Source organism: Passer domesticus, chromosome 8 (assembly GCF_036417665.1).
Source record: "Passer domesticus isolate bPasDom1 chromosome 8, bPasDom1.hap1, whole genome shotgun sequence".
Classification (NCBI taxonomy): Eukaryota; Metazoa; Chordata; class Aves; order Passeriformes; family Passeridae; genus Passer; species Passer domesticus.
Window position 1 is genome coordinate 55,122,941 of NC_087481.1, and position 24,969 is coordinate 55,147,909.

Sequence of the window (24,969 nt, forward strand, 5' to 3'; positions counted from 1 at the left end):
CAAACCCTGCACTTCCAGACAGGCAGCATCACAGCTGTCCCAGGCAAAGTGTCCTGCCGAGACCGCCACCTCTTCCTCTTGCGCTCACCGGGCCTTCAAACGGGGCTACCCACAGGAAGACAATGACTCAGCGGTGTCGTACGGCCCACCCGCCAAACGCTGCAGGATTGACACTGAGCCAGCCCACAGTGCCCATGAAAGCGGCCCCAGCACTTCCAGACAGGCGGTGCCGGGGCTGTCTGAGGGCACTCTGGCTGCCAACACTCAAGCAGCACAGCTACAGTGCCCATACAGCCCTCCATGGATCTTCCACGGATCCACCACAGACAACCGCCCCCAGCCTGGGCCTATTCGCATGAGACACGTCTGGCGGCAACGACGGCGGGCAAAAAAGCCCTACAGCCGGCCGCCAAAACACAGCAGCACAAACTGTCAACCTGCCCACGGCACCCATCACCCTCACCCACCAAAGACAGGTAAACAGATACATAAATAGATTATATACATAAATACATAGATAGATAGAGATACATGGACAAGAAATAAAGGTTTTTACATTAAGAGAACCAACATGTCTTTTCCAGTCATTTTATTCAGACTTCCTCCAACCTTCTAGTAATGTAATGAATGCAGATCTACTTTCCCAGGCTTGGCAGCACATTTTCAGTGTGCAACTGCTCTTCCCGACCGCCCACCACCATGGCCGTGCCGTTCAGGCCTTGCTGGCCCTGAGAGGCCGCTGTCAGTGGCCCTGAAGGGCTGTGCTTGGCTCCTGAGCGATGTTCACACCCCTGAGCCCAGCTGCACCCTCGGCTTCCGTCTTGACAGCAGGCCATGGCCAGGCCCCAGCACCCGGCATGCCCCTGGGACCAGCAGGGCCACAGCCAGGATGGTGCTGATGCTACTGCAACAAATATCACAGCTAGCACAGGAGATGATAGGAAAAAAGACTTCTGAGATGAGATATGTTAATCAACGAAAGAAACCAAATCCTACACCTGATGAAAAAATCATGCTGGCTCACCATCATCTGCCCCAGGAGTCATCACTCTGAGAGCAGCAGCACCAAGTTGCAGTTGTGCAGCCCAGCAGACTTGGTGTCACCTGTGGGCTCTCCTGGGCATCTGGGTGATCTGATGTCCCACCTGTGTCCCCTGCCAGCAGCTGCTGCCACCAGCCTGCTCCCTGGTGCTGGGGCTAAGCAGCATGACAGGCCTCACCACTCATTGCTCAGCCACAGCTTATACAGCACTGAGTTCCCCACATTCATTTGGTCTACAAATACAAAATTACGTCCAAGCAGAAATAACACCTATCCCCTCCAAAAAAGCCACTACTGCAACATCATCACATGGGATGGGCATGTCATCACCATCAGCCATCACCACACATCAGTGCTGGCCATGTCACAGTGGGCCCAGTGACAGCATCACCACAGCCTAGATCATCCAAACGAGGCTGCACATCAACACCACCCACAGAGTGGAGGAGAGGATTGTGGAGAAGGAGCTTGCCCGAGGCTGCGCAGGCACCAGGGTAAGCCAGAGGCTTCTGCTGCCTCTGACACAGCTCACAGCCATCTCTCTCTTCACTCAGGCGTGGTGCACAAGTGGCACGAGGAGAAATGTCAGCAGCACTGTGCAGGAGACGCTCCGGCCACTCCTTATCAACCACTTCTGGATCCAACAGGGCACAGCCACAAATTGTCCCCACGGATAAAGGTGACAGCAGAAGCCTCCCTCCCCACACCTCCTCGGACCTGGCACAGGGGGCTCAAGAGTAGTCAGTGAAGAGCCAAGAACCGTGCCAGGCCTAGGCACGAGCTCCCCAGCTGGGCTGGGCTCTGGGCACTTGCTGGGGCACCCACACCTGACCTGCTCTGCGCTTCAGCCAGCACGGCACAGACCCAGCAGCGCCCTGGGGCTGATCCTGCACGGACACTTGCCCAGCCCCACTGACGTATTCATGCCCAGATCACTTCTTCTGTCTCTGCAGCGTGCATGCTGTGTCACCATGGGAATGACCCCATAAATCCCATCCCAATCCCAGTGATCCCAGTAATCCCAGTAACCCTCCATGGGTGAGTGACCCCAAAAATCCCATAAATCCCATCCCAATCCCATTAATCCCAGCCAGGCAGATGCCGACATCTGTGGGGAAAAGACAATGAAGTACAAGCTGCGTGTCCACACCTACTGCCAGGTGAATTCTCTCACGGCTCCCTCCAGCTGTCTGCCTACAAGGGCCCTGCCTTGTTGACCTGAGGAGCTCCCAAACTTCCTGGCGCATCATCAGAGACGCGGCCGACAAGGTGGGCACAACCTGGCGGGAGCAGGCAGCTTTGCACCAGGAGAGGCTCAGCAAACTCCTCCTGCTTAACACCAAAGAAGCCCCAGGCCTGGAGCATGCAGGAGACTTGGGAGCAGGCGGCTCTGGGGACTCTGAAAGGGGTCTGCCCACATCTCGCTCACTGTCTGGAGATGCAAACAGACCACAAATCTCCAGTGCTGACACTCATGGCACCACTGTGCTCTTTGCAGAGCTGCTTCATCTGCTGCAAGATGGAGGCAACCATCACCTGCTGTGAGACGGGCTGCGACCACACCTTCCCACCTCCCCTGCGCCCCACTTGGCCAACCACTTCCACTGCCGCTGCATCCAGAGACTGGCTCTGCATGCTGGCATTGGCTTCCGATGCCCGCGTTGCCTCAACCAGGAGCCCTTCATGACAGAAATGCTCATCATGGGGATCCGACTCTCCAAGAGGTTGGCTTTTCTCCTCCCAGCTCACAAGGCAGCAGGCACAAGCACAGTGCCAACCTAGGGACTGCCCCGGCAGGCCTGGCCGCCTTCTGGCCTGTGCCTCTTGCCTTCAGCTCCACTGAGGACTTGGAAATGGGACAGGAAGAGGAGCAACAACTGCCGGCATCTGCCTGATGTGAGCTCAACTCTTTCCCTTCCTTCTTTGGCAGTCCCCATCCCCCATCATGGCAGGGTGACCAAGAGGTTGGACCCTCAGATCAGAGGCACGGCCGCTGCAACGCCGCAACGTGCCTTTGTCCTGGAGGCAGGGAGCACACCGAGGCAGATGGGTAAGCTGCCAAAGCAGCAATGTAGAGACCTTAAGGGGATCTGTCTCCCCACAGGCTCAGGGATGTAGAACTAACAACAAGGGCTCTGCCATGGGCACAGCCATCCCCTGTTCTGACACTTTGTCCTACCAAAGGCAGATAAACAGATACATAAATAGGTAAGAGTCAGATAGATTATACACGTAAGTACATAGATAGATACAAATACATGATCAAGAAATAAAGGTTTTTACATTAAGAGAACCAACATGTCTTTTCCAGTCATTTTATTCAGACTTCCTCCAACTTTCTATCAGTATAACAAACACAGATCTACTTTCCCAAGCTTGGCAGCACATTTCCAGTGCGTAGCTGCTCTTCCCGGCCGCCCAACACCATGGCTATGCCATTCAGGCCTTGCCGGCCGTGAAAGGCCACTGTCAGTGGCCCTGAAGGGCTGTGCTCGGCTCCTGAGCAATGTTCACACCCCTGAGCCCAACTGCATCCTCAGCTTCTGCCTTGCCAGCAGGCCATGGACAGGCTTGTACCCCTTCCTCGAGGTAGTACCATTTCAAAACCTGTCAAACGCACCAGCAGCAGCTGCCCTTGACTGGAAAATGCACTGGGTCTGCCCCTGGCTGGTACTGCTGGGCCTGCTTTCCTCGGCACTCACGGCTGACAAATCATTGATCCTGTCAATGATTTGTCAATGTGGCACTTTGACAGCAGGCTGCAGGATGCCCAGGTGCCTTTATGGGAACTTGCTGCAATGCAAGTCAGCAGCTCCCCCATAGCACTCCATTCCACACCGTGGGATTGTGGCATGGACACTGCTCATCTTCTACTGCCCACACAGCCTGTGCCACAGGCCACTGACATTGGCCTTCTCGGCCATCTGGGCACATGCTGGCTCATGGATCCTCACACTGGGAAAGCTCTGGCTGCTGCTCTCAGACCTAAGCTCCAAAAACAATATCCCCACAAAGACCCAACACTGATGGTGGAAACATTTCCATACCTAGCCTGTTTAGCCTTAATGAAGAATAAAGGAGCATGTGCTACATCTCAAGAAGAGAATGAAAAGTAGTCTGAGAATTGGGTGATTAGAGCAAGGAATCAAGTCATGGAAAGCATAAAGTGGGAGATGATAACCCAGACCTCCTTAGGCAAAGAAACAGCTTTTTTTTTCTATGCTCCCCACGTTTTGGAGGGAGCATTAGCCTGAAAGTGGAGCTAGAACAAGCTCTGTGACCTGGTGCCACTGCCAGCACCTTCCTTCTCTTTTTGAAATACTCCTTCATCACGCTGTACAACCTCAATGAGCAGTACTTCCTTTTAATAACCTATTACAGATTTTCATGTCCTCATTACTTGTTTTTTACATAAACATTGATCACATCCCAGGTTTCTCTGAAACTGCAAGAACACATTCTCCGAAAACTCAAATTTTAGCTCTGCTGAGACAAGGGAGACCGTCAGGACTCCCTCAGAAAGCAGGCAAGGCACCAGTACTTCTAACAGTGCTGGATTTCACCCCAGGCTTTGTTTTCCCTTAGTTCAGTAATTTTATTTCCATTTCTGGACTGAGATCTCATCTGCTCCAGGCACACCAGGTCATGGTATGGTTGCATGGACAGAGCTGGCCCAGCCAAATGACACAAGGAAAGTAGTGCTACATGAGGAAGGCGACACCCAGCCACCACCATGGTTGTTAGCCCTTTTTTTTTTTTTTCGCTGTTTTAATTTTCTTGCAATTACTTTAACATGTAACCACCCTCCAGTCTGCTGAAAAACATCATGGGCAAAGAACTAGATTAAACCAAAATGCTCCTTCTCAAACCCATATTGTGTCAATTACAAAGTGGTGACTACTTTCAGCTCAGAAAAAGCCACCGCCATCCACGTCTGAGCACCCTGTGTTCCCTGGCCTCCCACTCCCCACGAGGAGCCTGAAAGCAAAAGGGGCCCTTCCAGCCAAGCATGAAGTTTATCCAGGTTGCCTCATGATAAGCTGTACCTCATACCTGCGGACATAGATAGTGGTGCCAGTCCTCACCCCTGTTACATAACTCCACTTCATCTCCACAAGGCCACAAAGAACAAGACCATACAAAATTATTTTCTTTCAGTAACTCTTTCACTAGCAAAAAGCAGCTGTGCTTGGAGAAGCCACTCTGTTGTCACCTGATGTGTGTAATGATGTAGGTATGGTCTGCTCTGAACCCAATGGCTGCACAGTAACACCCACCCCACTTGGTTTTTATCTTGTTTTCGTTTTTGTGCTTTCCAAGGTTAACTTCAGAGCTGGGAGCTCAAACCCGAGCTCTTCAGCTGAGACTGCACTGCATGCAAATTCCAATCCCTCTCTCACGCCGCCTTTAGCCTTGATGTAAAAGAACTACTCCTGTAGATGAGAGAGAGAAATCAAGGACTGCATCAGCAAGGCCATACCTGTGTTTGTACGGCAACTACCTGGCACTTACTGCAGTCCAGACAATACAACGTGTCCCAATTACACGACTGCAACCCATACACACACAGAACCTCCTCTAGAAAAAACCAGCCTTCTGCAAGGACACAGACACCCTAACTTTTCCTGTCTCCTTTGACCTTTGCCTTGCAATATTCTGCTGTGCAGAAGTTTGCAACCGTTTATGTGCACTGGGATCACTAACGCAGACACTACTCCATGACGGCATTGCTTAAAGACCAGACGAGGAATCATAGTCCCATCATGCCATGTGCACCCCCACAGATGGCACACTCAGTGATGTCCATGAAATGTGTTGGCAGGCAGAAAGAATGCAGGTGGATTACCTTTGCTCTGTACAAAGGGAAGCTGCTGGGCTCAGCAGCAGGGCAGCGGCATCTGTCCTGCATGGAGCTGTGGGACTGTCTAGAGATCACTGCAGCACCTCAAGCACCAGCTCCTCAGTAGTGACCTGGGACTGGCTCACCACTCCCTTCCCTCACCACAACAACTGAAGAACTACAAACTGCTCGGAGAAACTGGATGTGGACTGGTTAACTCCTTAGGCCAGATGACCAGACACAGCTGCCAAAACTCAGTATCTACACGTTTTTGTTGTGAAACCCAAGTGGGAATAAGTGGTCGTCCTCCAGTGGCTTCCTGATGCAGCCCACCAGGGCCCAGGCTAGCTCTTAAGAGCTCCAGGGCTGTGCCAGGAGTGAGGAAGTGCCTCGGTATGGACATTTACCAGAGGCACAACTTTTAGTGCCACTTGCTCTATGGTGCCATGGTGCCAGACACAAACCACAACAGCAACCACACAAAGATGAAAAGAGGAAATTTTCCTTCTTGAGGTTCCACGTGGCCCCCTTTACTCCACAAGGAACAACAAACACAAAACAAATACCTCAGCTCACTCCTGCAAGAGGTTTTATACAGATACAAGTCAGGGGGTGGATACAACAGTGAACCAATAGGGAATCCTCAGGGGAGGAGTGAGGGGATTCCATCAAGTGTCTGGGGCCAGTTGGGGTAGGAGGGTGGAGAGGATGGGTCACATGGGCCAATGGGGCTTCCAGGAGTAGGGGAATTCCAAAGGGGTGTTGCAGACAGGGATTGGCCCAAGGTGAGAGTGGCAGGGAAGGTTTGGGAACAAAAGGGGCTGGGTTGCCTTGACAGGCAGGGAAAGAGCTGGAACAAGGGGCGGGGAATGCCTTGACAGGCAGGGAAAGAGCTGGAACAAGGGGCGGGGAATGCCTTGACAGGCAGGGAAAGAGCTGGAACAAGGGGCGGGGAATGCTTTGACAGGCGGGGAAAGAGCTGGAACAAGGGGTGGGGAATGCCTTGACAGGCAGGGAAAGAGCTGGAACAAGGGGCGGGGAATGGCATGAGAGACAGCTTTGAGGGAGGGTAAAACCCAGGGGTTAACCAACTTGAGGAGAGAATGGGGGTACAACAGAACAAACTTAACAAGGAAACAATAAAATAAATTTGAACTGCAACAGCTTCCTGTTCCAGCAAATGACATAATTCCAAATAAAGGTTATGTCTCAAACCACCTGCCCCAACAAGGCTTTTCACACACATACAAAGGAATGTACACTTACACATCTATAATGCAATGCAACTAGCAATGTTCTGCTAAAACTAAGTCCTGAACAAAGTTTGTGTATTAAACATACTGAAATACATGTAACAGTGTGGATTTTTTTTCATGAGTCTCTACAGTTGTTGCTGCTGGCACCTATGGTGACAAAGCTGGCCAGTCCCTGTGGGACTCACCTTTCCTTCATCATTCAAAAAGGGGACTTTGTCCTCAGAGAAGGCAGGAGCTGCCACAGCACTGGTGGCAGAAGGTGTGGAGCACAGTATAATCACTGAAGCTTTCGTGGGCTTTGTGATTTCCTCACCCTTCCTGCCTCCATCAGGGTAGAAATTAATGTTTCTGTTCTACTAACACATTATTCAGAAATGCTTTCAAAAGACCAAGTAATTTGTATTTAATGATTTCTGACTGTTAAGGATAAAAGATTAAAAACTAGTATGGAATACTGGAAAATTGATGCTCTTGTCCCACTACTGATGCATGTGGAAGCACTCCTAGGCATCTTGTCTCTCAATGGTCTCAGGATGACTTCTGAAGACAAATTATTTGAAAATTCCCACCACATCCGTGTGAGCCCCAGCTCCTTCAGCACAGCCCTAACTGCCAAATACTTCACTGACCAGGCATTGGCCATCTTGCCGACAAGAGCCGGATGGAATGTACACCACTGTCGTTCCTCCCAGGACAGCCAATTTCAGCCACAGTTTTATTCCTTACACAAAACTAGGCTCTAACACAGCTCATTTGAGGCAAGGTAGCCTCAGTGTCTGCTGGAAATACCTATGGCAGACAGGGAACTGAGTGTTTAGAGGATAATTACTCCCCTTTCTCAATTCACAGCTCCTCCAAATGATTGTATTAGTTTGAGGATTAGGTCTCCCATGTGTCAGACCCGGAGAAGGTCTGGAAGTTCATCCAAGGTCCAGGTCTTTGTTTGGTTTGTGCATTGTGCCAAGGGTCAATACTCTTGAGGGGCTTTCTCTGCAGCCTAAATCATAGCAGATTACTAGGATTTTATACAGGAACGAGTAGGAGTTGCTTTTTGCCCGTATTTGTTTGGACTAGTGACAATAACAGCCTGGGGATTTTCCAGTCAGCACCATCTCTGCTCGGATTTCTCCAAGCAAGCCAAGCAGAGGGACAGAAAGCTTTGAGGGAAACAACAGCTGAAGAGTATTCCTTTTATCTGCACCACGGCACGTTCAGCACGCTGGGCTGCCTCAAGGATGAAATCCAAAGCTCAACAACTTCAACTGGAAATTAAAAACAAAGGAGCTTTCCAACCTGTGGCCTAAGTCGGCTGCTCTTCCTTGAGCCCCGAGCAATCTGACTGCTATAACTCCCCGTGTTTGACAGGCAAAGCAGAAAGGTTGGACTTGATGATCTTAGAAGTCTGTTACAACCTTTATGATTCCATGAAATCTTACCACTTTCAAGCATTTGGTGACCCTCAAGATCTCTTAAAAGTGATGCTCAACACAGATGCTTCATGAGCTTCTCACCAGGGTACTATGAGGTACACCGGGGTACTATTTTTAATCTGGTAATGTTTTTTCCCTTGCCTGCTTTTCCTGCTGAGGGAATGTTCAGCAAAACACCTCTTTTAAGTGCACAAATACAGCAACTCCAACTAGTTAAACCTCACACTCAGGACGGAAACACAACAGGGAGGCCTAGGGAAAGCAGTTCACAAGTTTAAAGATCTACTTAAAATTTTGTCTCAAATCTCCATCTTGTCATTTGTTCTACTTTGGTGATGTGAGAAGGAAAGCCTTTTTTTTTCCCTCTCAGCTGTCTCCACATCCCTGTCAGTCAGAATTGCTGTGTATCTGCCACAATAGAGGTACAGGAACTCTTCTAACAATCCCTTTCACTCAAGATCAGCCACAGGACTGCACAGCACAAGTTATGCACTGAGACGGCGCCCAGAGCTGAGACTGAAGCTTCTGTCACACCTTGGTGTTAGTAAAGCCCAGAAGCAAGCCCCCAGGAGTTCCCAAACTCTCCTCTAGCAGTAAACTCTTAGTTTAAAGCCAAGCTTCTGGCTCCACCTGCTGCTGGAAGGGTGGAAAAGATGAAGAAGCAGCTGCAGACAAAACAAAGTAAAACAAAAAATTAAAAAGAACAAAAAAATAACTAAGGCCTGCTTTTCTCTTTAGCTCATCCTCCCGACATTGTTGTTAGAAGACAAAACAGAGATTGTTTCATCATGGAAAATTCTAACAAGTTCAAGATGTGCAGCTCTTTACCCAGTCATGACCACCAGGCACTTGGGTCCTATTAAAAATTACCAAAATAGATTACTTAACTTTAGAAAATACTGCCTGATGACACAAATTCATGGGTTTTGTAGCTGAAAAGAACCCGGGTCAAGAACAGTGTCATAAGCATGATTCCTATGATTGCCAACAAGGAGGACAAAAAAGGAAACCCTGCATTGTATGTTTTCCCATCTCCCCTGTTCACTGTGTGGCTCTTCCCTCTCAGTGTTTCACATGGTCCCCTTAAATCTTGGTTTACATTTACCCACAGTGTAATTTTTTCTTTTTATGCCAATATATATATTTAGCGATTTCATGCCAAACCCCACACGCTTTTCCCTTGCCAAAGTGCACAGGTGCCAGCACAATTGAGCATTATTTCCCCAAACAAAGCTGCCAGTGAAGCCAAGGGCTGCCCTGGGTGCCTCAGGAATGCTGGTTTGGCTCTGGAGTGCTTGGATTACCTTCATGTGTTTGCCCAGCACTGAAGGCAGAGTCACTATTCGTTTAGAAAAGCATTCATATACCTGATTTAAAGAAACATCACAAGCTACTTCACAAAAATATGTGCAAGTGATATGATGGAGACAGATTAAGCCTTTTCAGCCAAATTCTTATAGCAATATTTTGCAGATACATATTTGTGCCTTTAGAAAGTTTTATTGCTATACAGCTCTTGCTAAAGAAAACTAAACCCTCTGGATAGGTAATACAAAGCTCCTTCAAGTGCCATTTTAAAAATAAATTGCAATTACAATAGAAGAAAGGTAATGCCATTTCCACAGTTGCATCTCTACCTAATGCAAACTTTAAAAAAAATACTAGGAAGGTTCAGAAAAGGAATTCTCTGAGATTGCACTTCTCAATTTTTCACCGCCTACAGTTACAATGCAAAAACCAAACTCATTTCATGAAACATACTTTTTTTTTTTTTTTTTTGCACATTCCAGCATGTGTATTACACTAATTTGTAAATTATTTTCAGTTTCGTCTCCTTCAAGTTAAAATTTGCTCAACACCAGCCTTTGGCTGAGCTACCTCCACTTGAGCAATCAGTGGAACAAGTACAAACCCCAGAGCACTGGATTTCTGCCACTCAGCGGGTAATGGCACTTTAGTTGTCTACATTTTTTTGGGAATAAAAGCCCTGAAGAAATTTTCTAAGGCTAATTAAGATCCCAGACAACAAAAGCACAGGCAGGTTTTACAAGCACATTAGTTATACAAGCAGCAGAATTTGAGTTTGAGAGGTTCAGGCGGTGTCACTGACAACTGGCCAAATCCCAGTTTAGGGTTGCCAAAACACACAAAAACCACTTTCCATGATACAGCAAGCCCCCAAAACAGACACATCATTCCGAAGGCAGACAAGCTTTCTGATAGCCTATCATTTTGTCACTTTGCACAGAAGAAGAGGAGCTTTGACATTCCTTTTGACCATCCAGCTCCACCTCCTAACTCACAAACAGCTGCCAACAGGGTTTTTATTATTTCTGAAGTGGAGGTTAGCTGGTGACAGGGTTAGTGTCTTGGAAGAGACATCCTGTATGTGTTTTCACTTCTGAAATAATACGTGTAATTTTGTACTTGTTCTGGCATTGAACTGTAATAAATCAAACCATCAAAACCCTCTGTCTACTCTAGCTCTGGTTCCAGACACACACCCTGGACCTTGATTACTTAAGAGGGCCAAAGAGCTTTCAGGTTAAAACAGAAAACTCAATTACCCGATCATTAAACAAGGGCAATTTAGGATGACTTGTCTTGGGAAAGGCTACACGTACTCTGATTTTCATAAAGTTGCAAAAAAATTGTACTCATGAAGCAACTAAAAGATAAAAGCTCAGAGATTCAACAATTGTGTGCTAAAAAAAAAATTCTCAAGTTCTCAAAAGTCTTGGCCTATTAAAACTGCAATCAGAAAATGGGTAAATTGGATAAAATCTGAGCTCAAATTGATCATCAGCAGGCAGAGAAATATTCTCAGAGTACAAATGAGTAAAGCATGTCACAGAGTTTTACATACAATTCTTGTTTATTGCACAAATAAAAAACTAAGGGGGAACAGCTTCAAAGCTGTTCTTCAAAACAGCTTCAACAAAAAAAATCCTCCACAATTCTGGGCATGAACTACAGGACAGCACCCAAATCACGTGAAGCTGACTGGCTCTTCCCAGCTTTAGTGAGAGAATGGGGGAGTAGGGAATTGCAGAACAACAAGGGCTGTAGAAATTGGCACTTCTTGAGGAAAAAAAAAATGAATTTTAACCAGAAAAGGGGTAAGAACCAAAACAAGAACAACCACAAATTTTAGGTAGGTGGATGGCTGTGGTACAGAAAGAAAATATAATGCTCTGTGGCCTGAGGGGCACAGTGGCAGCATGAAACACATGTGGCAGAATATTGCTGAGAATGAGGACAGGGAAGCACCAAAACAGACTGGAACCTTCTGCCCTACAGCCCCTTTTGGCAGTTAGGTAAACAGTGGCAGACCTGAGCATGTCCTTCATCCTTGCCAGCCTTGTAACTCTAAAAAAAGTCAACTTTTGTGCTGCCAAGGGTTTTGGAGCTTTACCTGTTGGGGCTCTGAAAGGTCTCCAGCAAGTGCTGTTTGCCTCATGGTTTCTCTTGGGTATTTCCCTCCTTGCCCATAAGCCAAGCTTTCAGAAACATCAAACTCAGTCTTACTTCATCCACACATCACCCAGGGCAAGGAAGGGAAAATGTTCTGTCACCCCACTGGGTCACTGCCATGAACTAAGGAGCTTTCCAAATCCCAAAGGATTATTTGCCCCTTCACAGTATGAGCATGTGGCTGTATTTAACCCCTATGCTCAGCAAAGGGGACATTGTGCACTGCTTGGTTAATCAGGGTTTAGTTCAGCTAAAACCGGCTAAGAAAAATTTAAAACTCCCAAGTTTTTATGAGGTTTGCTCTTTTTGAAGACTCAGAGTATTTTCATAGCATATCAATGTATTTTTTTAATGCAAAATGTGTTTTAATATAAACATCCAGATGATAAAAAGTTGTGTAACAGTAAAAACAGATCTAAATGTTCAGATTTATTTTACAAGATTGCAAAGCCAAACACTGAAACCAGGCTTGAAAACAGCATCTCTTGTCATACAATCAAAATATTGTACACACAGAACACAGCTCGATGCTTCTCAAGTCCACCAGCATAACACCCAGTTTGTCAAACCCTTCAGCATTAGAATTTTTTCCAAGCTTCACATGAAAAACAGAAATTCACCCACAATGATAAGTGCTTCCATCCTACAGACATCTTGCTGAGAGGCAAAACCAGCCAAATGCCATGTTTTGGAGAGTGATATGAGAGTGCAAGGCAATCTCAAAAATATATATAAATCACACTTTAAACTTTGGGCAAGACTTATAACAATTAAGCAAATTTCTATAAGTATTTCCCCTCAAATATTCCAACTTAGCCGTTCAGTACATACAGAACTTTATTTCCAAGTATTTCAAGACTGGAAAGTCTTTAAAATCATTCTGTATTTTCTACAGAGCCATTATAATTTAAAGACACAGCTATGTTTTCATAGTCAAGTCCTCTTAGATAAAAGGAATGAGAGATGCTTGCTTCAAGAGCAGGCCTTCATCACACACATTTCAGCACACCCCCTTGGACCAGTCAGCAGCCAGGCTGTAAGAGCCGTGCTTTCAGAAAGACAGGATGGTCTTGTGGATGATTTCGATGCACTCTCGGATCTCATCCTCCTTGATGACGAGGGGCGGGGCCAGGCGGATGATGTCGCCGTGCGTGGGCTTGGCCAGGAGCCCGTTGTCGCGGAGCCGCAGACACACCTTCCAGGCATCGTAGTCTGCAACGGGAGGGAGGGAGAGAGAGAAGGAGAACATCAACAGGACATTGAGGGCGTTCCCAGCACAGCACAGGAGGTGTCACACCTGCAGCACAGGTGTGACAGCTGGCAGAGGGGCGGTGCGAGGTGTTGACAAAGGAGAGGTCACTCTGGAATCTGCACAGTGACACTGCTCCAGAGCTGTCCTTTGCCTCAGCACACAGAGTTCTGCTCCTCCACAGCTCAGTGCTCGTCTGGCACTCAGTTAGACTTTAAAATACATTTTAAAAGGGGAAGCATATGAGGAGGAGGTAAGGGAACACGTGGACGGGATTTCAGACAAGATTATGTTTGTGTAACCTGGGTTTCAGTGCATCATTGTGGAAAATGACACCACCTTCCTGCAGCACTTTATCCCTTGATCAAGTACCTTGGTATTCAGATTTCTGATATAATTCAAGGTGTTATTCCCTGGGAACGGTCTCCATCATTAACTTTTTTCTTCTTTGTACCCTCCTGTATTCATTGTACTCTTCTAACTCTTCTGAAAACAACTAATCCCAGACCATGCTCCCCTGGGAGGAACTGGGAATCTAGCAGGAACTGGTGTTCCAGCTGTAGACAGTTTTTTTCCAAAGAGGAGAGACAAAAGTATTTGTTGGGAGACAGATTCACCAAGAGATTTGAACATTATGAGATCATAAGAGTTCAAATAATTTAAAAACAATTGTGCGGCTTTTTTTAGTTAAAAAACCTATTTTTAACAGCACACAGTAACTTAAATAAATTTTCAGTGATACTACAGTACTATAGCCATGTTTCTGAACACAAACATCATGTCTACATGCCACCCCCTACCTACAGTTTAAGCTGAAAAATACTTCTCCATGCTGTGTTTGTGCAGTTGATTTTATTTCCTCACCTTTGGTTTCCCGAATTACGATTGCATTTAAGAGTCCTTTTCCTCTTACAGCAGTTACAATATTAGATGGAGTCTTCATGAGCTCACTTCTTAGCAGATTTCCCATTATTTCTGCATTTTTTGCCAGATTTTCTTCTTCAATTACCTAAAGAGAAGCCAGATCTACAATCAGCTGAAGGGCACTGCATTTGTTTTGTTTCCCATGGGGAAGGATGGATAATGACACTGAACCTGCTGATTCACAAAAGCTGTTGCAGCCACAGTGTCCCTGCACAGGCTGCAAGTCCCAGCAGGTTGGTATTGAGCCTTTACTCATTCATGTCTACAAGAAACAATAAGGTCTTTGAAATTTTATTCTAAATAAACTGCTCTTTGTTTGCTGTTATTTGCAAGTACACAGTAAACCTCTGAAGGCTCTGAATCTGCCCAAGTCTGAGTGCTGGGTAGTGATGAGTTTTTCTGTGTGACCTGCATCAATGCAGTCAATTAAGCAACCACAAAATAATTGAATTGCACCTTCTGGACAGGACACTGTAGTTTCTGTTTGAGATCCATACCTGTTCTCAAGCTCACAGAGCAGCAGTTTCTGCTGATATAGTAAAATAAGCCAATTTCAAAATGTCTTCGTGAAATTAATTAAGGTATTTGGTCAAATTTACATAGTTGCCTTGAAACTTCCTCTAGATTAATCTTATTTTGACATTTAAGACATTAAGATCATAAGAACACAGGAAATGTGCCACATTTCCAATAAAAACTTTAAAATTTGTTTTATGACCTACAGATAACCACTACCAATTTTCCATACTTATTTAAAGCTAGATTTCTACTCATAGCATGAAAAATAATACCATTTGTTTAACCAAAGATCATGAGACCCTTTTTAATTTGGAGTCCAGATCTCTAGCCCCACACACAAACCTCGAGTGCTGCTATTGCCACACGGCAAGCTAATGGATTTCCTCCATATGTGGATCCATGTTCACCAGGTTTAATGGTCAGCATCACTTCATCATCACACAGCACTGCCGAGACCTAAAATGGGAAGGACAGCAAATTCACATACTCACAGCAGGAAACTTCAACATATCTAAAGCAAACCTTCCCTCAGAGCTCAGGAAATGTTCAGCCTGTGGTGATAAATTACATTTACATTCCCAGCAGTACAGCAGATCTGACAATCCCATAATTAATCCCTTAAATACACTTAGCTATAGTGGTAACACAACTTTCAATCACAGCTGAGGGAATTTCTCCAAACTGAATATTATTTCAAGAGTTTAAGCTTCAATACTTGGTTTGACAACTCAGAAATCCTGTCAGTTGGCCAAAATAGTTCAAGGCATTGTAATTTCCAGCCTAATCAGCAGGAATTTAAGTCACTCCAAGAGGATAAAATCAGCCATGCAGGCATGCCAGACAAATGAAATAATGCCAGTTGTTCAGCTATTAAGGTAGTATTTGGTATTCCATTATTTTATTATGTCTCTCTCAAGTTGGACTGTCTGGTCATAAATCACAGTTAGCCTTGCAAACAACAATTTCCAAGTACAACAAACATCAGATTTACTGTTCTTCCAACTGGCAGATTTTCAGTGTTGATGACTAAGGGAAAAAAAAGATTATTCAACGAATGTTTGAGTAATTTTATGTTACTTTAAATTGTTGGCATTTCTTTAGTACTCACAGGGTATAAGCCACCAGAAAGGGCCTTCCCAAGAAGAATTATATCAGGTCTCACATTTTCATGGTCAACAGCCAGCATTTTCCCTGTTCTGGCTAAACCAGTCTGTATTTCATCAGCAATGAACAGAACCTTTAAAGAGAATAAAAATCCAAACACAACAGGGAATTACTTTTGCTGTCATTCCTAACCCAATTCTAATACAATTCTTTGAGGTATCACAGCAATAACGAAGACAACTTTATTAATAATATGTCAATGTCTTTCTTTGAAGATACAAAAATAATTATGAGTAGCACTTACAAATTAGGAATCTGAATTCTATTGGAACAGAGAGACCACTGATTTTTAAATCAGAGATCACTGATAACCATTTTCCTCAGTGTTTCATTCTGTGTCCCATTATTGTTACCAATTTTTAGTAGCAGTTATGCACATCAGCAACAAAGGTCTTGGATAGCCATGGTAATTGGAAAATTATAATGTGGAAAAGAAATTACAAGTTAAATTAATCTAAAATAAATCCAGTTGAAGAATATTCATTAGAAACTTAAATCAGTGACAGTAGTAAGAAATAGTGAAAAATGTGCACTGCTAAGAAGTACTTTTTAGTGAGATATTACCAGGAAACACAAGAGGTATCCCTGCATTATTCCACTGAAAGAAAAGGAAATTATTAAATTGCAATAAAGTTGTACACCTTGCATAGTAGGGTGACCTTACAGTAAACACAGTGTGTAGTGTTGAGTGTTTAATGGCTGATGTTACAGTGAATTCTCACATTGTGCTTTGTGCAGAGGTCCCTCACTCCTGTGAGATAGCCTTTGTCAGGAACAATCACACCTGCTTCCCCTTGAATGGGCTCCACCATGAAAGCTGCCACGTTGGGGTCTTGAAGGGCCCGCTGCAGCATTGGGCACAGGGATGGAGAGGAGAGACAAAAAGAAAAAGCTTTTACTCAGGTCAAGTACAGAAAATACATGTAGCAGAACCTGATTCTAGCCCTGATGTTCCTCCTCCAAGGATGAGAGCAGCATTCCTGCCAGGCAGCTCTCTCAGTGCCATTTCAGTTCCAGTGCTGTGTCACTGCTGGCAGTGTGAAATCAGCTGCTGTGCTGCCTTGGGAAGTACAAAACTTGCAAACTGCAAACCCAGACAAGCAGTCTATCAGATCAGTTCATAAATCACCTCAGAAATACCTTCAGTTTCATATTACCCCATACAATACAAACAATTGCTCAACTCTTCCCTTAACAAAAAAAAAGAATTGAGCCCCTCCAGACAATTTTACCTTAAAGCAAAGTCCACCAGTACATTCTGCACTATTCAAGTTCAAAAAGGTTTACAAGTCCACAAGGCACAAGAGATCTAATGATTCCCAGCATGAATTTAGTACAGCTTTTCTCAGCTTTGCCCCATGAGCAGCATGAATTCAGCTCTAATGAAGGCATTAAATACTTGCAGGCCTTTCCCCGTGGGCAGCCTGATGGAAGGTTCAGAGCTGCACAAGCCTTTCCACACTGCAGCTGTAGCCCACTGAGAGATCTTTGTGTCCCCTAACCCAAGTCCAAGGAGAAAAGCAGCCCTGTCCCATAATCCCTCAATCTCCAAAGCCCCCTCACTGGTAGGAAGCAGACCCAACAGGTACAGAGGTTTTCACTCACAGAAATGGTACCTAATCAAGGTCACCCCTCCCCAGCTGCTTGACAGGATTAACCTCAGAAAACACAGGGAAATACTGGAAATCATGGGCATTTCAGCAGCTTGTGAAAGTGAAACAGCAGCCTAGCATGGTTTTAAGGATGCTATAAAATTGGAAATAAATATTTGCAACTGCAGTGAATTCTAGTCATAGAATCACAGGATGGTTTGGGTGGGAAGAGACCTTAAGGCTCATCCCATCCCACTTCTTGCCATGGGCAGGGACGTTTCCAAGTGGCTGGGAAATTAAACAGATCATGTAGTTTTTCTTTCACATCCTAAAGCATGACTGAAACCAAAACCAAAGCAGAATTTATCCACATTTCCTAACCATAATTATAACAAACACATTCCTTATATACATCTACTTACAGATATCTTAATGTCAAGGCACATGTTTCAAAGTATAAACTTCTGATTTTCCTTGCTATTTACCAAAGAGACATTGCAAAATGATTCCATGTAAAAGAACAAAAAATTGTCAAATACCTCAAGAGCTGGTAGATCATTGTATGGAATCAGTTCAAATCCTGGCATGAAGGGTCCAAAGCCATCATAGCTGGATGGGTCAGTAGAACTGGAGATGGCAGACATTGTCCTGCCCCAGAAGTTGCCAGCTGGACAAAAAAAAAAAAAAGGGGAAATTGTTACAAAACTGACCAAGAGCCAGAACATTTTGAAGGACATCACGCTTTCCACATGCATTTTAAGTGTTATATAATAAGAGATTAGCATCCCCCTCCTAATTGTTAGCATTTTGCATTGATGCCATAAATACACTCTGTTGCTGTATTATCAAAAACCAAAAGAAAATGATACTTTAAGACCTGACAACTATACAAAAGAATTTCCTTAAGTTTTGTTAGTAGTCTGGAAAATTGAAAATAACTCTGATAATGCCAATTTCTGGAAGACCTGGAGAATGCAGGACAAAAGCCCTGCAGGTGAAGCCAAGAGGTCACCTTAACCCTATTGTGCAATCTGTGAGAGGTGTGGCACCAATCTGAGGAATTAATCCACAAAAAAGTTATGTGGGAACAACAACTCGGGAATAAAGAGTACTGCACTTTAAGAGATTAAAAGAGCATGGAGGACTGGATGTTCTTTCTTTCCCTGTGACCTCAGGCTGCCTCCCAGTAACCCAGTGTCCAGATCCTCAAGTCCTCAGCTCATAACACACACTTCACATACCTGCAAAAATGATTTTAGCTTTGTATTTTGGAATTCCTTTCACAGTGTAGGCCCATTTCCGAGCCAGTTTACAGGCAGTTTCTCCAGCTTCCACTCCTAAAACAAAAAGCAGCACCATTATCACTCTTGCACATGAAACAGGCCATCAGTCCAGCAGAGAATGTTACACAACCATTGAACCAGAGACAGGAACTAAAATGGAAACAAAACATTTCTTTACCTGTGTTCATTGGAAGAACCTTGTTGTAATTGAACATTTTGGTGACCATCTCCTCATATTCCCCAAGGACATCGTTGTAGAATGCTCTGGATGTCAGGGTCAGTTTTTCAGACTGGGATTTCAGAGCATCCACAATCTTTGGGTGACAGTGGCCTTGGTTGACTGCACTGTAAGCACTCAGAAAGTCAAAATACTTCCTCCCTTCAACATCCCACACGTAAACACCTGGGAAAATAAACCTGTGGTCAGCACACAAAATAAAAGAAGACACAAGACCAAAAAAGGCTCCTCATACATAATTAAAGAGCAGAGTAAATTTAAATTAAGTGATAATATATGAACAGCCCACAAGGACTTAGATAGGGTTCCAATGCACCTTTTCCTTCTCACATTAACATTAAACCTCTCCACACAAGGTAGCAGAAGAAATTAAGTTGCTTAAAAAATTTCTTGCTGGGTTATTCTGGAAATTTTCAACCCTTTAACTCATTTTAGAGACATCATAATTTTTTCATGTGCCCTTAGGCATAATGATCCAGCTCTCTAACCCACAATTTGCTGACTTAATTTCATAAACTATCTCAATCCCACCCAAAAAAAAAACCAACAAAGATTCAGAAATCAGTCAGGTCAAAGTCATGTCTGCCTCCACAGACACACAACACCTACAGCCTCCAGGAAAAACCAAAATAAAATACCTTTTCCTCTTTCCAGAGCAACAGGCAGTGGGTGATAGTTGTGAGCACCATATTTGGCCTCACGTTCAAAGATTAAATCCGAGGAGAGAGGCCTCTGGATGGTTTTTTTGGGAGCAACTGAGGTGGCAGAGCTCAGTGAGGAATGGAGACCTCGGCAGAGAACAGCGAGGTGCTGGGAGCGGGTCAGCTTGGAAAGCATGATGGACCTCAGGAGTTCTGATGCAGATCTGGAGGGGAAAGAATAAAGAAAGTTAATAATTAGCACTAAGAACTCTTCAGAAGAAATGTCTGACACGATTGAAGTGGTTTTACTGCCAGGATTACAGGTTCCTCAACTATTTTGCAATTCAGCCAAGAAAGCTTATATGAAGTATAAATTAACGTGGGATTAACATCAAACAAGTCATTTTTTCTATTCTCTACACTTACAGAAACAGAAGGAAAACTAACCTCTGACTCAGCAAGTCTATGAGCTAGTGACATCATTTTTCCTGTAAGTGTTCCTTTTTCACTGCGCCTTAAATTCTGATTTACTAATATAAACTACAGTAAGAAAGCTAAGTTCATTAAATTTCTTGTTCTATTGAAATGCCCATTTTCTATCAGACTGTCATCAGACAAATCATGTCACAAATTTCCATGATATTGGCTATCCCTGGAAATGTCCGAGGCCAGGTTGGATGGGGACAGTGGAAGGTGTCCCTGCCCATGGTAGTCAGAGTGGCACTGGATGAGCTTTAAGGTCCCTTCTAAGCCAAACCATTCTGGGATTCTATGATCAAAAAGTAGACAGAAAGTAAGAATATGTCAGATATTAATGACCATTAGAGCATTCTACTTTCCCAGCCATTTCCCCTGAATACATAACCTTGTAGTTCCACCATTTAGGGATACCCTGAGGATAGGACTGCATGAGGAAAATTGATTTATTTGATTTCTTCTCTGTGCCTGCACCTCAGTGCATATAAAGATACTTCCCAGAGAAGAGGACATGAGCTGGCACTTGAAAAGCTGTTTGAGGAAGCTCTTCCCACAGCAGGGAACAGCAGAGAGCCAAGAGTTCCCAAAGCTCAGGTTTCTGGTCTCACAGAACATCACACTTACAAACTGGCAAAAGGTTTAATCCCCAGAGCAGGATCACAGATCACAGCAAGATCTCTGCTTATCAAATGCAGCCTCCCTGTAACACACTCCACAGCAGAGTGAAGAGCTGAGCAGCCTGGACACAGAAGTCCCTACAGAAGCAGACTGCAAAACCTACCCTAAAAACCAACAGCAGCATGCAAGGATGGCTTACACAAGGGTGCTGCTATTTCAGGCTGCTTGCAGAAGACAGAAGTAGTAAGTCATGGATTTATCCCTAATGTATTTTGGAAAAAATCCACACCCTGGATGTGTTGCCTTGAACAGAGAGGCATTTCTTTCAGCAGACTCCTCAGGTATGACACTTCTGCTCCTCACTTCTAACCAAAGCCAAGAGACTTTTCTCCATCTACCAAAATCCAATGTTTAGGAAGAGTCAGTATTCTCCATTCCAGCAAGAGATGCATGCTGCACAACTGGGCATGTTTCCAGCTGTTAAAGATTAGCCCTTTGTGTTAATACTTTTCAAGATTATTTTTCAAGGATTTCGCAAGCAAAAAAGACAAATACTTCTCTGTGCAAGAAAAAATTTGATGACTCAAAATTCCAACCTGCTCAACCCCTAAAATGTAATTGGTCTGTGACATCCTGGCCCCTGGCACACCTCCACAGCAGAGCAGCTAATCCTATCACAAGCTGCTAGATTTTGGAGATTTTCCAGACATTCCTGAAATGAAAAGTACAAAGAAGTTAAACTCTTATCTGCCCTGTATCAGAGGTAGCTCTCTGCATGAAGGATCACAGATCCCCAGTTTGAGGTTCTTGCTTTACTTCTTGCATATTGGAAAACATTCATCAGATTTTTTCTAAAGATCTTTTTCCTCCATGAAGGGAATTGCCCCACACACTTCCAGGTGTGGAAGATTGCATGGAGAAGAGCTGAGTAAAGCTGAGAATTACAGATGAATCTGCAGTTAAAAGGAGGGGGAAAATTTGGGGTTGATGATGAGCAAGACAAGGTGATTGGAAATTTCAGGAAAGAGGAGGGGCATAATAAGGTGAAAAACCCAAGCAAACAAAATGAAATAAAATCAAACTCATTACCAAGTGTGAGAAGTATGATCATGCACTGGAGCAGACAGTACAGGAATCAGAAGCCAGGAAATTACAGCAACTGGAAGAGGTCTTGCATCAGAACAGAAAACCACTGAAAACACAGCTGTAACACACTTGACCAGCTTTGCTCAGCTATTGAGCAAGATTATCCAGACAGGATCCTGCAGACTGCACAGGTGAATTGAATGGTTGTATGAACCTGACACTGAAAAACACCCCAAGGTAAATGGGGGTGTTGTCAAACACATGAAAACACTCAGGTTCATTTGATAGAGCAGAGAGCAATCAGTGCCACACTGCAGCCTGCACCAGCTGAGTCAAAGGGTGAACACTCCAGGGGACAAGCAGGGGGGACATCAGTGTGCACGTGCCAAGCTACCTGTGCACACCAGCACCACAAGGGCTTGGTGCTGTCAGGAACAGCTGACAGAACAGCCAGGCTGGCAGACAAGAACTGCACAATCACTGAGGCTGCAAAAGACCTCTGAGATCACCGAGTCCCAGCTGTGTCCAGTGCCTTGTCCCCATCCCAGAGCACTGAGTGCCACATCCAGCCCTTCCTTGGACACCTCCAGGGATGGGGACTCCACCATCTCTCTGGACAGCCCCTTCCAATGTCAAATCACCCTTTCAAGGAAGGATTTCCTCCTGATGTCCAACCTGAACCTCCTCTGGCCTGTTTCCTCTCATCCTGTCACCTGGAAGAAGAGCCCAGTCCCTGCCTGGCTGCAGTCTCCTGTCAGGTCAGGGAGTTATAGAAAGGATAAAGTCCCCTCTGGGCCTTCTTTTCTCCAGCAAACCGAATAAAATAAAATAAATTTAAAAAAAAATTAAAAAAAAAAAAAAAAAAAAAAAAGGAATAAACCCAGCGGTGAAATACCAGATCTCGCTGGCCATCTCCCCGCCAAGGCCACGGTCCAAGACAGTGCAGAGGCAGGGATGTGGCATCGCGGAGCGGGGCTGCCACAGGCACAGAGGAGGAAGCGGACTGTCACCTCCCCCGCTCCCCGCGCAGTGACAGCGCTCCCGGGGCCTTGCCGACGGGGCCGGCTGCGGCGGGACAGAACCGGGCCACGGTGGCCGGAGAGAGGCAGAGACGGCCCCCGAGGGCCGGACGGGCCGTACCTGGTGCTGCTGGAGGTGCCGGAGGTGCCGGAGGTGCTGCCGGTGCCGGAGGTGCTGCCGGTGCCCGGGCCCGCGGATAAGAGGCGGGTGCGGCCGCGGGCCACTGTCACCGCGCCTCGCCCCGCCCCTCCCCGCAACGTCATTGAAATTGCGCTCGCCTATTGGCTATCACGGCTGATTGGCAGCCACCGCCCCCGCGCTGCGGCACCTCCCCTTGGCGCAGGGGCTCCCCATTGGTGGGCGAGCGCGAACCAGGGCCACGCCCATCCCCGGCCCTCAGGGGCGGTGTCCCCGGCCCTCAGAGCGAGGGCTCCGTTCTCCCTTCCCTCACCTCATTCCTCCATCCCTCACACCGGCACCGCGGCCTCAGAGCGAGGGCTCCGTTCCCCCTTTCCTCACCTCATTCCTCCGTCCCTCACACCGGCACCGCGGCCCTCAGAGCGGGGGCTCCGTTCCCTCTTCCCTCACCGCCTTCCCGTTTCCCTCACCCCGGCCCTCAGGCTGAGGATTTGTCTCCGCTCTGCCGAGCTAGCCTTGGGAGCGATCTCTGTAGCCACAGAACCCCACACACGGTGCCCCTCCGCCGCCGCGCCCTCCCGCCGCTGTCGCCGCTCATCCGCACTTGTGCCCTCGAGGAAATCACTGTAGAAAAGGGCGAGCACTGACGAAAAAATTGAGAGGAATTGGGAAAACATTCCTGGGAATGGGAAGTGTGTGGGATGGTGGTGGCATCTCTGCTGGTGGCTGCAGGTTCCCCAGGGATGTGATGACAAGTGCTCTGTGTGTGCTCAGCTCTGACTTTTCTCTTCCCAAGAGATGAACATGAGCTTTTTCCCAATCTTTGAATATATGGCTATCAAAAAATAATTCGGAATAACAGCCAGGGATTCACTGAGGTTGCTAAGGAATTGCTCATGGAGCTCCTGTGCCAGGTGTTTTTGCCTACACGCACCAACCTCCTCCCCAGTCTGTCACGGTCCATCCATTGTCCCCGTGCCCTGCCCTTCTCCACATGGAAGGACATTGATGGAACCCCGAACTCCAGGCTCTGCTGCCTTGGGAGAGAGGGAGGGAACGTGGGGGAGTGAGGTGTGCTCTGAGCTGGAGCTCTGAGCTGGGACCAGCGGGTGAGCAGGGACAGGCTGGAACGAGCCAGCGCAACCCTGACCTTTCCCCGGGCTGAATTACACTTGGAGAGCATTTTGTAACCAGAAGATCTGGGTGTTTAAGGGGAACCGTGAGGTGTGTTTCATAAATAAATTCTGGTTTTAGCAAAAAAAAAAAAAAAATCATAGACTGGTTTGGGTTGGAAAGGACCTTAAAACTCATCCAGTTCCATCTGCTACCATGGGCAGGGACACCTTCCACCATGCCAGGTTGCTCCAAGCCTTGTCCAACATGGCCTTGGACACTTCCAGGGATTCAGCCACAGCTTCTCTGGGCACCCTGTGCCAGGGCTTCCCCACCTTCCCAGGGAACAATTCCTTCCCAATATCCCATCCATCCCTGCCCTCTGGCAGTGGAAAGCCATTCCCTGTGCCCTGTCTCTCCATGCCCTTGTCCCAAGAACCCCTCCAGCTCTCTTAGAGCTCCTAGGCACTGGTAGGGGCTCTGAGGTCTCCCCAGAGCCTTCTCTTTTCCAGGCTGAACAATTCAAATTCTCTGAGCCTTTACTCCTAGGAGAGGTGTTCCATCCCTGTAATGACTGTTGTGCCTTCCTCTGGGCCTGCTCCAGCACCCCAGGTGGGATCTCACAAGAGCAGAGTACGGAAGAAAACAAACAATATTTCACTTTTTATCGTATCCACCTCATTAGGAAGAGCAACAGAAAAACCACCCAAAAAAAAAAAAAAAAGGCAAACCAAAAACCCCTCAGACTTAGCAGTGGTAACTTAGTGCCTCTTGCTCTTTGTTCATAAATCACCCTGATAAATTTATCAGTGCTGGAAAAGAATTTATTTGTTCCACAAAGAAAACACAATATCCTAGTTGACAC

General features: G+C 46.0%; 1 protein-coding gene and 1 long non-coding RNA gene across 3 annotated transcripts in view; both read right to left on the reverse strand.

Annotated features, from left to right (window-relative positions):
• LOC135306918 (uncharacterized) overlaps nucleotides 1-5,831 on the reverse strand; it is an 80,325-nt gene extending 74,494 nt beyond the window's left edge. For both annotated transcript variants that reach the window (XR_010367654.1, XR_010367653.1), the window contains exon 1: nucleotides 5,096-5,831. This is a non-coding gene — a long non-coding RNA (uncharacterized LOC135306918). The remainder of the gene's footprint in view (nucleotides 1-5,095) is intronic.
• A 7,030-nt stretch (nucleotides 5,832-12,861) lies between these two features.
• Nucleotides 12,862-23,102, reverse strand: OAT (ornithine aminotransferase). The gene is made up of 10 exons (XM_064431545.1): nucleotides 22,974-23,102; nucleotides 19,650-19,876; nucleotides 18,952-19,176; nucleotides 18,732-18,827; nucleotides 18,030-18,157; nucleotides 16,621-16,743; nucleotides 15,843-15,971; nucleotides 15,077-15,190; nucleotides 14,156-14,300; nucleotides 12,862-13,254 (listed from the first exon to the last, which is right to left on the reverse strand). Exons 2-10 carry the CDS (start codon nucleotides 19,846-19,848, stop codon nucleotides 13,094-13,096), a joined length of 1,320 nt encoding a protein of 439 aa, XP_064287615.1. The 5' UTR covers nucleotides 19,849-19,876; nucleotides 22,974-23,102; the 3' UTR covers nucleotides 12,862-13,093.
• Nucleotides 23,103-24,969: the final 1,867 nt, after the last annotated feature.